The sequence below is a fragment of the Fundulus heteroclitus genome, chromosome 15 (genome assembly GCF_011125445.2).
Source record: "Fundulus heteroclitus isolate FHET01 chromosome 15, MU-UCD_Fhet_4.1, whole genome shotgun sequence".
NCBI lineage: Eukaryota > Metazoa > Chordata > Actinopteri > Cyprinodontiformes > Fundulidae > Fundulus > Fundulus heteroclitus.
In genome coordinates this window covers 4,022,088-4,037,293 of record NC_046375.1, presented here as the reverse complement: position 1 = coordinate 4,037,293, position 15,206 = coordinate 4,022,088, and the positions used below count along the sequence as shown (strand labels likewise).

At 40.1% G+C, this 15,206-nt stretch overlaps 1 protein-coding gene across 2 annotated transcripts in view; it reads right to left on the bottom strand.

Moving 5' to 3' along the window:
• LOC118566133 (nesprin-2-like) overlaps positions 1 to 13,615 on the bottom strand; it is a gene marked incomplete at its 5' end in the record, with an annotated part of 41,281 nt that extends 27,666 nt beyond the window's left edge. Inside the window, 14 exon segments of one of the 2 annotated variants that reach the window (XM_036147227.1) lie at positions 31 to 141; positions 2,903 to 3,100; positions 3,192 to 3,423; positions 5,378 to 5,472; positions 5,816 to 5,963; positions 8,512 to 8,663; positions 8,776 to 8,826; positions 8,950 to 9,132; positions 9,958 to 10,147; positions 10,392 to 10,528; positions 10,918 to 11,088; positions 12,796 to 12,951; positions 13,041 to 13,196; positions 13,519 to 13,615. In XM_036147227.1, coding sequence (XP_036003120.1) covers positions 31 to 141; positions 2,903 to 3,100; positions 3,192 to 3,423; positions 5,378 to 5,472; positions 5,816 to 5,963; positions 8,512 to 8,663; positions 8,776 to 8,826; positions 8,950 to 9,132; positions 9,958 to 10,147; positions 10,392 to 10,528; positions 10,918 to 11,088; positions 12,796 to 12,951; positions 13,041 to 13,196; positions 13,519 to 13,615 — 2,077 coding nt within the window. 2 annotated transcript variants of the gene reach the window in all.
• Between the last annotated feature and the right edge of the window lie 1,591 nt (positions 13,616 to 15,206).

Sequence of the window (15,206 nt, the reverse complement as noted above, 5' to 3'; positions counted from 1 at the left end):
TGAAGTCAGTCGCTATGCAAAGCAAATCACCTGGATACGCGCCTCCTCCTCTGAGTCTTCTGGCCTTTCTGCAAGCAGACTGCTCACCATGTCCAGTCCAGACAAGATGGTGCTAACGGTCTCCCGACTCCGAGACCACATCTACGAAGAAAACATTGAAAAGACCCGCGTCAGCTCATTGGATGGTTTGACTGCATACCTTTGAAGTTCAAATTGAAAAAAGACACAGAGGGTGAAAACGATTTGGTTTCAAATCGGACGTGAAGGCATGGCCCATATATCAGTGATCAAGTGGAGGCATAGGACCGGAGGCCTTTAATGACACAGGAAGCTGGTAAGTCAGCAGCAGTCTGTGCTTCCTAGATTGCGATTAGGTCATTGACATGTTGCTGTAAAGGATTTCCCTTTCCTGGGCCGGATCATCTTAAGGTGGTAAGCACAACGTTTTTATACTGGCACCGTGACAATGGAAAGGTGTCACTTGTTGCTCAAGAAAGACCTGCAGATAATCAGATCAGATCATTCATAAATTGTCGATATTTGATCAAAAATCAGCAACAGTGAGCTTTTTTTTATCCATCAAAGGATTAAAGTGAGCCCATGCATCTTATTTCTTTCGCTTGCATGAAGGAGGGGGCTGTAGTCTGGTAAGGTTAATGGTGAGTGGAGTCTCCCAGCACAATGCTGTGTAGCTGTGATGGACAGACAGTGGTTAAGCAGCTGTTTCAGGATGTGGATCATGAAGAGATTTGATCTCTCTTGGCAGGAGATCAGGGCTGGGCAGCACAAATATATTTGAAATGTGTGTGTGTGTGTGTGTGTGTGGGGGGGGGGGGGGGGGGGGGGTATTGGGTTGAGTTCATGTCTCGGATTGGGGTCACCCAAAGCTGACGCATCTTATTGCACTGTTAATGCAGCACATTTTCTCTTAAATTATATACCCTTAAAGCTGAAACGAACACGTTTATATTTTACGGGGACATTGAAGCAATTCCTACAGTTTCTTTGGATTCTGCATAGACAGACACAACAAATGAAGCACCACCAGGTCATCCTGGCAACAGCAATACCTTGTGTGAAGCTGTTGCTGAGTGAGAAAGACTCGGTGTGGAGAAGCTTTTTAAATGTCAGCTGTATTCTGAGGCATGCTTGCAGTTTAATACGGCAGCAAGAGAGAAAGGGAGAGTGATGGATAACTCAGACAACAGGAAGAGTGAAGAGAGCTGCCCTGTTGTTTAATTTCTCTGGCTTTCGCTCTTTCTCTGAAGACACTGCATTTGGAAATGTTGGCAGACTTTAAAAAAAAAAAAAGTCATAGCATATGGTAATAAAGTAAACCATGAAAATGTGTGATTGTAAAACCAGCTTGAGATGTAAATTAAAAAAAAAGATCCTTCAAGGCAGGAAGTGTATTTTTGTATCAAAATTGCATTTTTTGGAAATCATAATTGGTGCATGTCTAACATCTGAACAAGTAGTTTTAAATTGTGAAAAGGAGCTCATTAATGTGCATTATAGGGGGAAAAAAACACCAGCTAATGCCTTATTTCACTTTAACCATTCTTCCAAAAAGGATTACGTTGAATTTGGATCCAACTTGAGGAGAAATATGTTTTTAGCTGTGTGAAGAATGTCAGCCAAAGTTTCACCTTCTGCTTTGGTCTGCACTGCCTAACATATTTCTTTAATTCAATACAACACACGCTATTCATGCAACGCTGATTCTCAACAAATGTCGCTGCACCGCATGTTACAAAGAAATTGCATCCGACTGAAATAAAAAAATCTAATCAAAAAGATGGCAACTGCCAGAGATGGGGACCCGAGTCACATGACTTGGACTCGAGTCAGACTCGAGTCGTTGGTTTTATGACTTCAGACTTGACTTGAAAAAGTGTTCAGAGATTTGTGACTTGACTTGGACTTTAACACCAATGACTCGAGACTTGAACCTGTTTGCTTGAAAAGACTTGACCCAAAATCTACAGCTTAAGACATCTATAGTTTAAAAAGTGTGTGCAATTAATTAATTTCACTCTTTTGGTCTCTCGCTTTCTCAACTTTGTACGTATGTGTGCATGAGCCGCACCTCAGCCAATCAATTTAACCAGATTTGGTTTTTTTTTTAAAAAGGAAGACAAAAAATGTTAAGGACAAAACTGCTCGAAGAGTAATTTTGTTTCTGTTGCATTTTTCACTGAATATTCTGGAAAATTATAGTTCAAAGGAGGACTATTCTTTAAGCTAAAATTAATTTTACTGTTTTGTAAGGCCAGCTGCACTCGTTTCATCACATTTTGAGAAAAATACTGATTTAAGAAGACATGCTCTATTGTTTAAATTTAATATGTATTTCAACATTGTTAAAGACTCGAAACGACTTGAAATTAGAAGTTTCAGACTTGGGACTTGCCTTTAGAAATACCCGTTTTGACTTGAGATCTGACTTGGATTTGGCTGTCCCTACTTGAGACTTACTTTGGACTTGCAGAAATAGTGACTTGGTCCCACCTCTAGCAACTATATACGTCCCAATTCATCCTAGTTATAAAACAAAGCAGTCAAGCTCAGTTTATTTAGCCAATTAGGAAGAAAAAAAAGCTTTCAGTTTAGGGATCCCTGCAGATTGCCTCGAGTCACCGACTTTACAGCAATCTCTCCTCCTGAACGAGCTTGTGGCCACAGCGGAACGGTGATTGCACCGAGCCGCTAACGCTGCAGGAATCTTTCACACTGGGCATGCACATGACAACAGTGGAAATGAAAACCCCTTTATAGCAGGAAGAAACCTCAAGCAGATTACAAACCCTGTCAGGTTTTGGTCACAATAAAAAAACAAAACTTTTTTTAAACATCGGCAGTGAACGTTTTACATAAAAAAGGACACATGTTGGAGTGTTACCTGCACAGTGCTATTAACCAGATCTTTATTCCTTCTTTGCAGGAGGGCAGTTTGCTCCCAGACTTTCTGCAAATCCTTAAGCTCTGACTGCAGTTGATTCCGACTCTCTGACTCCGTAACGATTTTGCACAAATGTTTCCCAGCTTCAACAGTCTGAGTGTAAACAGACGAGTGCAGCTCTAGAGACTCTTCAATGAGCTTCAGGAAAAAAGGGAAAAGTAAATTGTTGTCATTAGCAAATCGGGTAATTAACAGGTTTGACGTTGATCTACATCAAAGCACACCTGACCTGGTAAAGATTTGTGCAGTTCTGAAGCTGCTGCATGGTGTAAAGACACGGTCCTGTAGGGGGCAGAAAAGAGCCCATCTCTCTAAACAGCTTCTTCAGAGATTTCAAGCCGTAATGGTATATTTTCCACTGCTGCAGATGTTGCTTTGTGGAGGTCCAGTTGTGTGCAGCTAGAGCCACGGAACTGGACCAGCTCTTCTTCAGACAGGCCACTCGAACCATAAGCTCAGATCTGAACACGTAGCGAGAAAAAAGGTTAAGTTCTTCTATTATATACGGAGAAGAAAAAACATGTCAAAATGGATGTATGCATTTAGTATTTTCACAAAATTTAAATCATGAGAGCATTTGTTTTTGGGTTTTTTTACAGTATGAATATGGTCAGCAGGCTTTTTTTTGAGATGCAGGAAAACATGTTCAAAGAATAAAATAAAAAAAAGGCTAATTAGAAAGAAGCTGCCATCAGATGCCTCAAAAATTGACCATATGATCCGCAGACTCCATCAATGAAGAACATTTAGTTTCTATGAGCAATATCCAGAAAACCTCCAGAAAAAAAACACCACACACACCACAAAAAAGGGAACCGAAGAAATTACAATTTTCTTGAAATGAGTGTATTTTTTGTCCTTGATTTGAGCAGCAAGTTTAAATAATTTGCCAATGGAAGAAGATTTTTGCACTCAAAATAGGAACAATGCACCTCCATCATCTTACTTGCTGCTATTGCACTTCTGGTTAGACCTAAACTGCATTTCGTTGCCTTGTACCTGTACCTGTGTAATGACAATAAAGTTGAATCTAATCTAATCATCTAATCTAATCTAAATCAAGGACAAATACACTAATTTCAAGAAAATTGTACTACCTTTTAGTTCTCTTTTTGCAGTGTAAGAGTAGAAAATTATTAGCTTGTCATTGAGTGAAATAATAGTAAAAAAAAAAACTCAACTGACAAGCACGATCATGTTTGAGCACATGTGACCCACGGATCAATTAGTCATTGACCTCCACTGTTTCTGTGTAAAGCCCATCTGTTCAGAAAGTACTTTCTCCAAATCTTCTAGAACACCAAAGAGCTGCCAAAGCATGTCAATGATTAGGTAGTAGATCGTTACAAGACTGGAATGACTTACAACACTATCAGCATAAAGCTGGTGAGAAAGCGACCACCGTTTGGTGTAATTATATTCGGAAATGGAAGAAAAATAAAATGAGCATGAACCAGCCTTCTCCCTGGAGCTGCAAGCAGGTTAAGAATTGATTCACAACTAATTGGGGAAGCATTTTAAGGGTCTAAAAGCAGTTGGGACTACCCTCCCCAAGAAAAGTACAGACTAAACCCTCGCAGCCCTCTGCTATTGAAAGTATATGCATTTACTTAAAGTTTTCCACTAAACATCTACATTACCTAAATAAGTCTAGAAAGAAAGGGCTGTAAGCAAGGCTTGTAGTGGAAAAGAATCTTCTTCATTCAGCCAGATCACTGAAGTCGGGTCACGGATTGGTATTTGTGAATCATAATGACTGAAAACGTAATGCCAACGCAACAAAGGAGTAAAGAAGAAGCAAATTAAAGTCATGGAGCTGCGTAGTCAGTCTCCAGACGTGAGTCTATTAGACAACGTGTAGACGGAGCTACAGGTTTGAGTTGCCAAGGAAAAGCCCAGCCATTTAAAGGATTTAGAGAGTTTCTGTGCAGAGCAGTAGGCCATAATCCCACCTGGGAAGTGTGAGAAGATGTGATAAACTGCAGAAAATCTCTTACCGCTGTGCTAGCTAATAAAAACGTATCCACAGGATTCTGAGTCCCATTTTTCTTCGGGATCAAATGCTTTACCCCTCTAAATACCATGGTGATCAAAGGTTTTAAACATTTTTATGTTTAAATTTATGATTTTGGTTGACATTCGATCTCTCCACATTAAAATGAAACAATGAAAAATAGAGTTTTTTTTCTCTTTATAACTTAGTACATCGACAGGGAAATCCTTCATTTCAATGTATGATAACACACATAGCTGCCAATGAACAACAGCGATGAAGGAAGAGCTGGAAAGTGATTGTGAAATGATAATTTTAATCTGGGTGACAGAATGGTGATAGAATCCTTTCCTTAGATGCAAATGTTACCAAAGTAATTCAGTATTTTTAAACTCCCTTGAATATTTCCTGCATTAATGCACCTTTTCTCTTCTGTCTCTTTTTCCATGGACTTGACCGCGTCACAGAGAAGACCCTGAAGGAGCTGATGTCCATTTACGACCTCCGCCTGAAGCTTCTGTGGGAGCAAGTGGGAGTACGACAGGCCAAAAAAACAGTAGGGAATGAATGACCTTATGCCATTTTTAACAACTTAGCTCATGACGGCACTGTGAAAAGGAATTTTATCTTTAATTACTGGCTCTGACATCACTAGATCTAACGCTTATTTATTTGTGGACAGGTCTTGTTCCATTTCTTGCAGACTGAACTTATGGTTTTTCTGTGATAACTAAGAGATAACACAATAGCATTTCAATTATTTTGTGTTCATTGTCTATTAGCTGAAAACTTACTGTAAGTGCTGGAATAGCTTCTAGTACAAGGCAAGAAATGAAAGAACTTTATAAGATCCACTATACCTGATGGGCAGCCAGCATCTCTTGAAGGTTCGAGTAACTCAGATCTTTTCTGCATTCTGATTCTCGCTCCAGGTTCTCCTGGATGGATTTCAGTTTTTCACATTTTTCTTGAAAGTCGAGGGAGCTCTGAAGCTTATCTTGCAAAACTCTATAAAAAAATAAATAAAGGGAGCACAAAGAATTCAGGAAAAAAATTGTCACCTTTCCACGCAACTCAATGCTAATGCCAGTTGTTATGCCGATGATGCTCAGCTATATTCATTTATAAAGCCTGGCAAAGTCAATCACTTAGACTTTTTCATATCTGGATTTAAAACAGTCTTCCAGGTATGCTTGTAGTCTGTCGTTAATTGGCCAAATGACGTAAAGAACAAATTCATTAGACATAAATTTACTCTACATGGCATTCATTTGGCCTCAAGTGCTTATTTAAAGAATTGTGGCATTAGCTTTCATCCGCATAATTCATATTGCATTTTAAAAGGCTTTCTACACTGTTTTTCTTTCAGTACTGTAGCATTGAAGGAACCCAGAGATGTGACATTATTCTCCTTTCAGTTCATGCATAGCATCACCCAGAGTAAATTGGGTTTTATAGAAGTAAATTTCTCTAAAGACATTGGATTGCGGCGATGAAGAAAAAGCCTTCTTTTGTCTATCTGACAAACGTAATATATGGAATAATTAAATTTTTAAAAAGTTGAAGCTTTAATTTAACCATAAATAACTGTAATATTCTGGTAAACGGTTTTGTTTTTAACTTTTTAAGTTCTCATGCTACAATATTTCTTTGCTACGATAGTTTTTAATTTTTGAACATCCTGTTTGACAGTCAGCTACAGTGGAGCTTTTACTAGCTGAAAAGGTAGAGACATGTCATTAATTGCTTCCAATTTTAACAAGAACATGTCATCTGGGAGACTGGAGATCTGCCGTCTCCACACAATCTTTGGGGGGAAATGTTTGCTTTTTTTATTCCTAGAACCCTGAAGAGAGATGCTTTCTGTTTTTTACATTTTAATTTGGGGAGATTTTAGCAAAAATGTTCTCTCCTTTTGCATCAGACCAAGCATGGCCTGCACACACGAACTCACCAGTGCTGAAAGAGTAATAAAGCTGGGGCCACTATCCTGACTCTAGCCAGATGGATGCAGTTCTGCCAAGCTCCAACTCGGCTCCAGACAACCATCTGGAATCGCTGCCATTGGGAGGAATTTCAATACCACATAAAATGGACGAGCCAATCAGGATCGCCGGGCGGGATTTTTGTAGATGTGACGTATCAGAGAAGCAACTTTTTTGATTTAGACAATGGCGGCATGCAGCGAGGAACAAGCGGTGACCAGACGTCTCTGTTTTGGATGGCCTGTCCCCGGCAAAAGCTGTCCCTGATTTCAGTGTATCATGATGGAGTAAAAAAAGTGGAATGCAGAGAGAGATATTTTTACCCAGTCCTGCTGCTGTCCTGACGTAGCAGAAGAGCTGCCGTGCCTCGTCGGCTTTGCAGATCGGGCAAAACAAATTACATTTTGACAAAACAAAGAGCAAAGATGTCCCCGGTTTTCATTAGAGAAATCTGGTGCTGCTATTTCATCAGGTGTTCTCCAATCTACCGAATATCAATTATTTTAAATAAATAACAGAGAATGCCTTTGAAGGCTTTTGTTAGTGGAAACAATGGTTTTGGTTTCAATGTGAGTATTTGAAGTAGCGCATCAGTAAAGATGACAGATAAGTGGTTTATATGCCAAGAGTTTTGATAAGGCCCTTCCTTCTGAAATACATCTCCAATGGAGCAAACCCAGATGGGTGTGTAACGAAATCCATTTGTCGAGAGTCTGTGGAGCGATCAACAAAGCCAAAGCAGACTGCAAAGGTGTGAAATTCTAATTGCGGTTATATTGGGGTTCTCATAGCTTGCTGGATAAATCTCTTCGGTCAGGAGCCGATAGGATAATCTTGTTCCGGCATAAATGAGTTCATAACAGCTAATTAATAAATGCATTAGTGGTATTTAGTCATTACAAGTTTAGAGCCTTATAATCACCACCATTTGAGTCATATTTTGTTATAGCTACTATTTGATTTTGAATAATCTTATTATAATATTATTAAAATTATAAAACCAAATTATAATTAATAATAATAATCATATTCAAACAGCTTCTGGCATAACAAACTTTATCGATCAATGGTAAAATAAAATAGGTAATCTCAGACTGATAATTAGATTTACTTAAAAGTAAAATACATGAGACTGATTTAGCTAATAAATTACATAGTGATGTGATTTAAAATAGCGCTAAGCTACACTGCAGCATGTGGCTTTTATTACCCATGTGTTTGAATTAATTTCTTTCTTGGGCGAAGTCATTTGGAGAACATCATTTCCTGGAAAGCACTTTGAATTAACCTGTACATTAATGGTGCATTACAAATAAATATACCTGACCAGTTACATTATTCGTTTGGGTTTTTCTGCAATTATTAGCACTCATGGCCTTGTGATTCTGTGTTGGACCAAAACAGCTTTTAAAAATTTAGAAAGAATGAACCGAACGTGGAAGTGAGCTCTTTATCCTTACAATTCTGACAGTGTGGTGATAACTTATCAGATTTTGTAAAATAGTGCATTAAAGCAACTTTATTTTTGTGACATTTGCTTTCTGTCATGGTTGTAGATCTAACTTTCTTACTCATTTTCCTCTTTTTCCTGAGTTTTCACCACCGGCCTGTTGAGTGACAGAGCCTTCTCCATCTCCATCTCCTCGTTGTCGATGGTTATGTCGCCGCTCATCTCTTTAATGTCAACTAGTGATGAAACATCGCTGAACTCCAAAAGGGCCTGCTGGGATTTTGAGACAAAGTGCAAAACCATAAAGCAGATCTTTCTTGGTAAAACCAACTTTTTTAAAAGCATATAGAGAAGAAGGTCATGCATAGTTAAAAAAAAAAAAAACCTGTAAAGTGTCTGCATCACGTGTGCCACGGCTCTTTTGTTCCAAATCCTCCTGCCAATGGAGAAGAACACTTATTAAATTAATTTAATTAGATTTAACTAATGGAGAGCATATTAAAAAGTTATCTCCATAGTAGAACATATTTTTTAAGATGTGAAATTCTAAATATCTCACCTCAAGACTTTTCCTTTTTCCTGAAATTTCTTGGTTCAGCAGCAGGATATCACGAGTCAACAATCTTGCGTCGCATTTTATTAAATCGGCAGACAATGGTGCGAGTCGTCCAAGAAGACCTTTGGAGGCTGCCAGTACATCTCCTGCATTGCTTTGCAGCTCATCTGCAGCCGCCTGCAACCTCTTAATAGTGAAAGGAAGGGTTAGGTAGAGAAAATGCAGCTTTATATACAGTGACTAAGTCAGATAATTGCTAAAATGGCATTGAGAAGGTTTTTTTCATCATCTTTCTTGTTTCATTAATATAAATTAATGCTTTAATCCTGTGAGAAAACAAAACTTTTGCTTTCGTACAAGGTTTTATCTGCGAAAAGAAAGAATTGGGGGATAAAATCTACAAAGAGAAGTCCAAAAACATCTTCCTTCGATCAAATGAACAAAACAACGCGTCATCTGCTTAACGCAAAAAAAACAAAACCCGAGATGGGGTCAGGTGTGCCAACTGGAAGCGGAGCGTCAGAGATATTTCTCAACAGAAGAACACGCTACCTCGTCCTTTCCAAGAATAGGAGGGTAGAGATTGAGAAAAACATTTAATTAAATTGCGAACGTAATGCATGGACTCCCCGAACCAGCATCAGGAACAGATGAGTCAAGCGGGATATCTAATGGTTCTGAAAAAAAAATGCATTTGGAAACTGAAAAACAGGGTTTGTGAACCTGAAAAAAAAGAAAAAAAAAACGGCACTTGTTTTGTCCTGGCTTTCAGGGCCTGATTGTTTTTTTCTTGGCTGTTTTAACCAGATGAAAAATAAAGAGTTATAAAGAAGAACTTTATATTCAATTAAAAAAGGGATAATTAGTATTGGGAGAAATTTATAATGTTGAAACTTGTGGCAACAATCATCTGTCTTTTGAAATTGACTACCACTCTGCAGTTTTCCTTTAGAGTCCCTCCTCCTAAAGTAATCGCGTCTCCTCCCCATTGATAATGACACTCGGACATACCTCGAGTGAGCAAACGGATGCGTCTGGCTCATTTTCAGAAGGAGAACCTGACAGCTCCTCCCACTCGCTCCTCAGGCGTTGCAGGCGATGAGAAAAGCCCTCAGAAAGGTTAGCGTATTCACGCCAGAGTGAGAATATCTCACTAATCTTTTTATGCTCCTCTCCTATCTCTCGGAGCATGTCCTTCCACCTGATTTGGAAAACAAAACAGTACTCAGTCACTTATTATCGTGATATAATGATGGATGGATGGATAGATGGATGGATGGATGAATGTATTTTTAGTTGGATGGATAATTAGATTAAGCAGTCTAAACTGCACTGGTGTGAGCAGTCTTAAATAATTGGATGCGTATGTTGAAATGGCTTCTATTGCACATTTCCTGGGGGGGACCGTAAAACCCAAACGTGAACCATGTGCTCACTGCACTGACCCTATTCGCTGCTCTTCTACTTGTTCGCTAAGTGGCTGCGCCGATCCATCCTGTAGAGTCTCCACAAGCCTCTTGTGGGATTTGTCCAAAGCCGTCCAAAGTTGTTCTCCCTCCGCCTCCACCTTCGCCTGGAGGTCCTGTGTAAAACAAACAAAAAAAAAAAATAAAAAACACTTTTCATTTCATGCTCACTTTCTGGAAGTCCATTTACGTCCCTGAAAAGTAAGAACATGGACTGAAAAGAGCTGACAGCTTGAACTCCGTCAGTGCCCACACTCTGACTGAACCTGTCATAGCTGGACTCGGAGGCTTTTAACTGCAGCTACAGCTTGCTGTTCTGCAGAAATACTTAAGTTTTATCGTAGTTTCTTTAGCTGCATCCTTCAAGCACTTCAGCCTTTTAGACTTTAGATCAACTTGCTTTAAAATTGATAAACTACTGTAAAAGTTTCTGATGATGAAGTGCACCCGTGTTTGCTTTTCTAGCTTTGATCTGTGTTTTTTTTGAGAGCTAGCCCTTTCCCACCTGCAGGAGGTCTGAGTATCCTTCAGCCTGTTGCAGAGTGAACAAAGGCCCGTGTTGGTGCTGCAGGGCACAGCACACCCTAGTGGTATACAAAGCAACTTCTCCCAGAGCTCTTTGGAAACATGTCCACTTCTCCACAGTCTGGCCGAGAGCTGGTCTGACATCTTCCATCTGAAAAAAAAAAAATGCCAGAAGCAAAAGTTGTTGACAATTAAAAATAAAATACATGATTTATCACACGGCTTGCTTGGAGATTATTTATTTATTAATTTATTTGTATTTTATAGCCCCAACAGATAAAGAGGCTGAAATATAAGGGTTTGAAATGTAAATATAAAATTTTCTTAGAGCAAAATGTCAACATCATATATTTTTTCATGTTTTGAGGTTGGACTGAAATAAAAAAATAATTGCTTTGCTATCATTTGTATGTGTTTTAATGTCAGCACAGGACTTTAAAAGGAGCAATAAGCAAAATTTCATCAATTTAGATGAAAATGATGAGATGCCCCCGGTTTTCATTAGAGAAATCTGCTGCTGCTATTTCATCAGGTAAAATGGTACCTGACCACCCAGAGCGCTGTACACTACAGCCACATACACCCAATCGCATCATAAAAAATTATGAAATTTACGTACGTGCGTGTGAACAGCTGCCACTCAGGGCTCAGCCCCTATCTGCCCTAAGATGACACCGCCAGAGCAGCGCAGCGTTGGAGCAACATGGCGGAGAGCCCCCCTAGCAGATCAAAATGTTCTCTTGCCAACAACATTATAAAGTCATGAGTCACTTACTTCTTCACTGGAAATCTTCTGCTGTTTTGCTGTGTTTTTATTCTTTACAAATATGCGTATAGGAGGTGAGAAGGGAAAGGAGGGGGCGGGATGCTGCTTGAGTGAGGTAGAGAGGCGCGGCTTGTCACGTATCTTATTTTGGTCTACAGACAGCGCTCAAGCTCCACCTCTCGGTGAAAAATAGCTTTTTGCTGCTTTAAAACTTGATTTAAAGCACATTATTCTGGTTCCAATTAAGTTTCAACACAATTTCTCCAACAAATTCCACACTTTTTAAATACAAAAGTTTCATTTAAAGGGAACATATCATGCTTTTAAATTTTTTCCTTTTCACAATTCAGAATTGGTCTGAATTCTTTGTCATTGTTGCTCCACTGCCCCTCTTTTACCCCTGAGGTCCATCAGAGAGCAGCTGGTTTTGATGCTGTCCCTTTAAATGCAAATGAGGCACTTCACACTCCACCCCCTTTGCAGGTTGCAGAGTGTTCCAGTCCACCCCGTTCAGCCATTTTTGTAGTATGGCTGAACGGGGTGGGTTAATACACCCCAAAAAAAACTAACATTTTCACGTATCCACTTGCAGCTTCGGCATCCTTCAGCTTGGACTACAAAAAAATCACGGCGAAAAAAACAACAACAACAAAAATGGTGGGTGTGCGAAATTTGTAAAACAGAAGTCCATGACCTTGCTTAGTAGTACTGTGGCAAAAACTGCAAGGCATTTGTTCTAAAAACATAGCGGAGAACAGAGAAACTGTACCGCTTGAACAATATGAGCCAAACACAACAGAAAACGTATCTCTGTAGCTCCAAATGCACAACAAAATGTATTTAAGGGCTAAAAAAAAAGTGAAATTATGCATATGTCAGATTGAAATATTCAAGAGTTGCTTCTCATGAAGTCAGATTTTAAATAGAGAAAACCTGCAGACTGTAAAGATGGATAGACAACTATTTGAAGAGTGGAGGAGAAGGATGGTGCATGTGAACAACTAATTATCCCGACCTGGAAAACACTTAAAGTCAGCAGGGCTCCTACTCAGCCTGGAAAGGTTTAAAATGTAACCATGAGGTTGCTTTTACCTGTTGATAAAGATCCCCACAAGCCCTGCTCACACTCTCTGCTTGGTCAGAGAAGATCACATCACACAGGAGCTTCTCTTCCTTTTCATGATCTGCTCGTGCTTTCTTCAGCTCCTGCAGAGCTGCGGAAACCTCCTTGATTCTGCCAACCTCAGCCTGGAAGACAAGCGGTGACCACAGATCAGAGAAGAGCCCGCCGCGGAAAACACTCCACAACGTGCACGCGTGCTCCTGAATCGTCACACCTCCCAGTCTACGAGAGCCGAGCGAGCCACGGTTTGGCCGGCGGGCCGTTTCCACTCATTCAACCTCTTTTTCTGCTGTTCTGTCCAGCCGTGAAGTCTCCGCAGATGTCTCTCTCGTTCTGCACAAGTGTGATGGATGCGTTCGACTTCATGGATCTGAGGAAGCGGAAAGAAGTGGAGCCAATTCAGATGAAGAGAAAAAGGCCCGGCAAATGGGGAAAAAAGACAACAGTCGTATCTGTGTCATGTTACTACAGATGGAAACGGTGCAGGCTTTGTATTTTGGACAAATTTCATACATTATTAAACAAACATTTCATCCACGAACTGGGAATAAAGAAGCTTCAAATTGTAACCCACAGGATGTCTTTAGAGATATTTTTTTCTCACTTCTTACTTGAGCAGTGTGATTTAAAAACAAACTGAATGGACAGTATAAACAGCAAAACGTAAGTCGGGTTACACCGAGGGCACCGACCTGGCTGTCCAGCTCCCGCTGAAGGAGCAGCCATCGAAGTCTGACGCTCCCGAGGTTCTCTGCGAAGGCTGTGCGCTCCAAGCGGTGAGCCTGGACGGTCTGCTGCCGCCATTTTAGACCCAGGCTGCGACATGAAATCCAGGAGTTGTTGACAACGGTTCACCGGTTGTCCTTAACGCCTGCGAAATAAGAGGCGTGGAGAATACATTTTTTAATGACAAACGATGCATCTCTCATGGGTATTCATCTGATAAAACAAATAAGACGCAGCCATCTTTTAGATTGCAAGCTTTTTTTAATGCACCACTTACGTTCTCAACTTTTCAATGCATAGAAAAAGTACATTCAAATCACTTTGAATTATACTGCAACCACAAACATTATTGTTTTTTATTTAGATGTTATGTAATAGATCAAGAAAGCAGGTCATAATTGTAACGTGGAAGGGAAAGGTACTTTTTTTTTTTAACGGGTCTATTCGGTCTCCTTTTAACTAAATAAAATCCAGCGCAAGCATTTCCCTCAGAATGCACTCCATTAGTAAAATGGGATCTGCATGTGTGGTTTTTAATTGCAGTATAAACTTAGCTTTTAGGGAATATTGGAGAAAAAACAGCATCATAGACAAAACGAACACAGCAGGTGGGTCAGGATAATGTTCTGGAGCAAGCTTAAAAGCAGGGCTAGGTTAACCAGCAAAACTGTCTAACAAGGAGAGTGTTGATCTAAGGGGCCAGCAAGAGGCCTATGGTGACTCTGGAGGAGCCACAGACATCCACAACTCAGGTGGGATAATCTGTTGATAGACAATATGAAGGATCATAAACCATGTACGGCTCAGGTCAGATGAGACCAAAAATTTACTTTTTTGACCGACAACGTTAATTACTAAGGCTGCACATCGCTTAGAAAACACAGTCCCTACGTGAAACAGTGGTGGTGTCAACATATTGCTGAGGGAACCATTTTCTTCAACTTTCTTCCAGCAAAACAAGAACCCTAAACCTGAGGTCTGGTCAAACCCTGGTCCCCAGGACCCACCGTCCTGCATGTTTAATGTTTTTCCCTGCCTTCACACACCTAACCTGAATTACTGGAAAGCCTGGCAGGCCTCTGCAGCCCCCTGGTGGCTGCTGAGGATGTCATGAAATCATTTGACTAAGGTGAACGCAGCAGCAGCAGAGACATCTAAACCATGCAGGACGGAGGTCCAGGGTGTGAAGACCCCTGCCCTAAACCTTTAACGGAGCTAAACCCAAGCAAATCTGTGGCACGACTTAAAAATGATCTAGTCAGAGGTTTTCCATTTTTATCCGACTATGCTTGAAAAAATTGCAAGAGGAATGGACAAAAAAAAAAAAATCTCTGTTTCGAGTTGGTAAAATCAGAGCCCAACAGTCCTGCAGCTGTGATTGCAGGATTGGTTCAGAGAGGTTGAGTAGAAACGCACACCACGCCTTTTTTTTATTTTTTTATTTGTAAAACCCGTGTTTTCTTTGACTTTACAGTCTGGCCTACTTTGTATCAGTCTATCACTGAAAACCCTCATAAAACAAAGTATTGTTTGTGATTATACGATGCCCAAAATGTGAAGAGTTCAGGAGAACAGAGATACTTTAGAAAGGCAGCGGATACGGATTCTTTTTCAAGCTGGAACTCAACTTCAAACAAGGAGCTGGCAAAAAAAA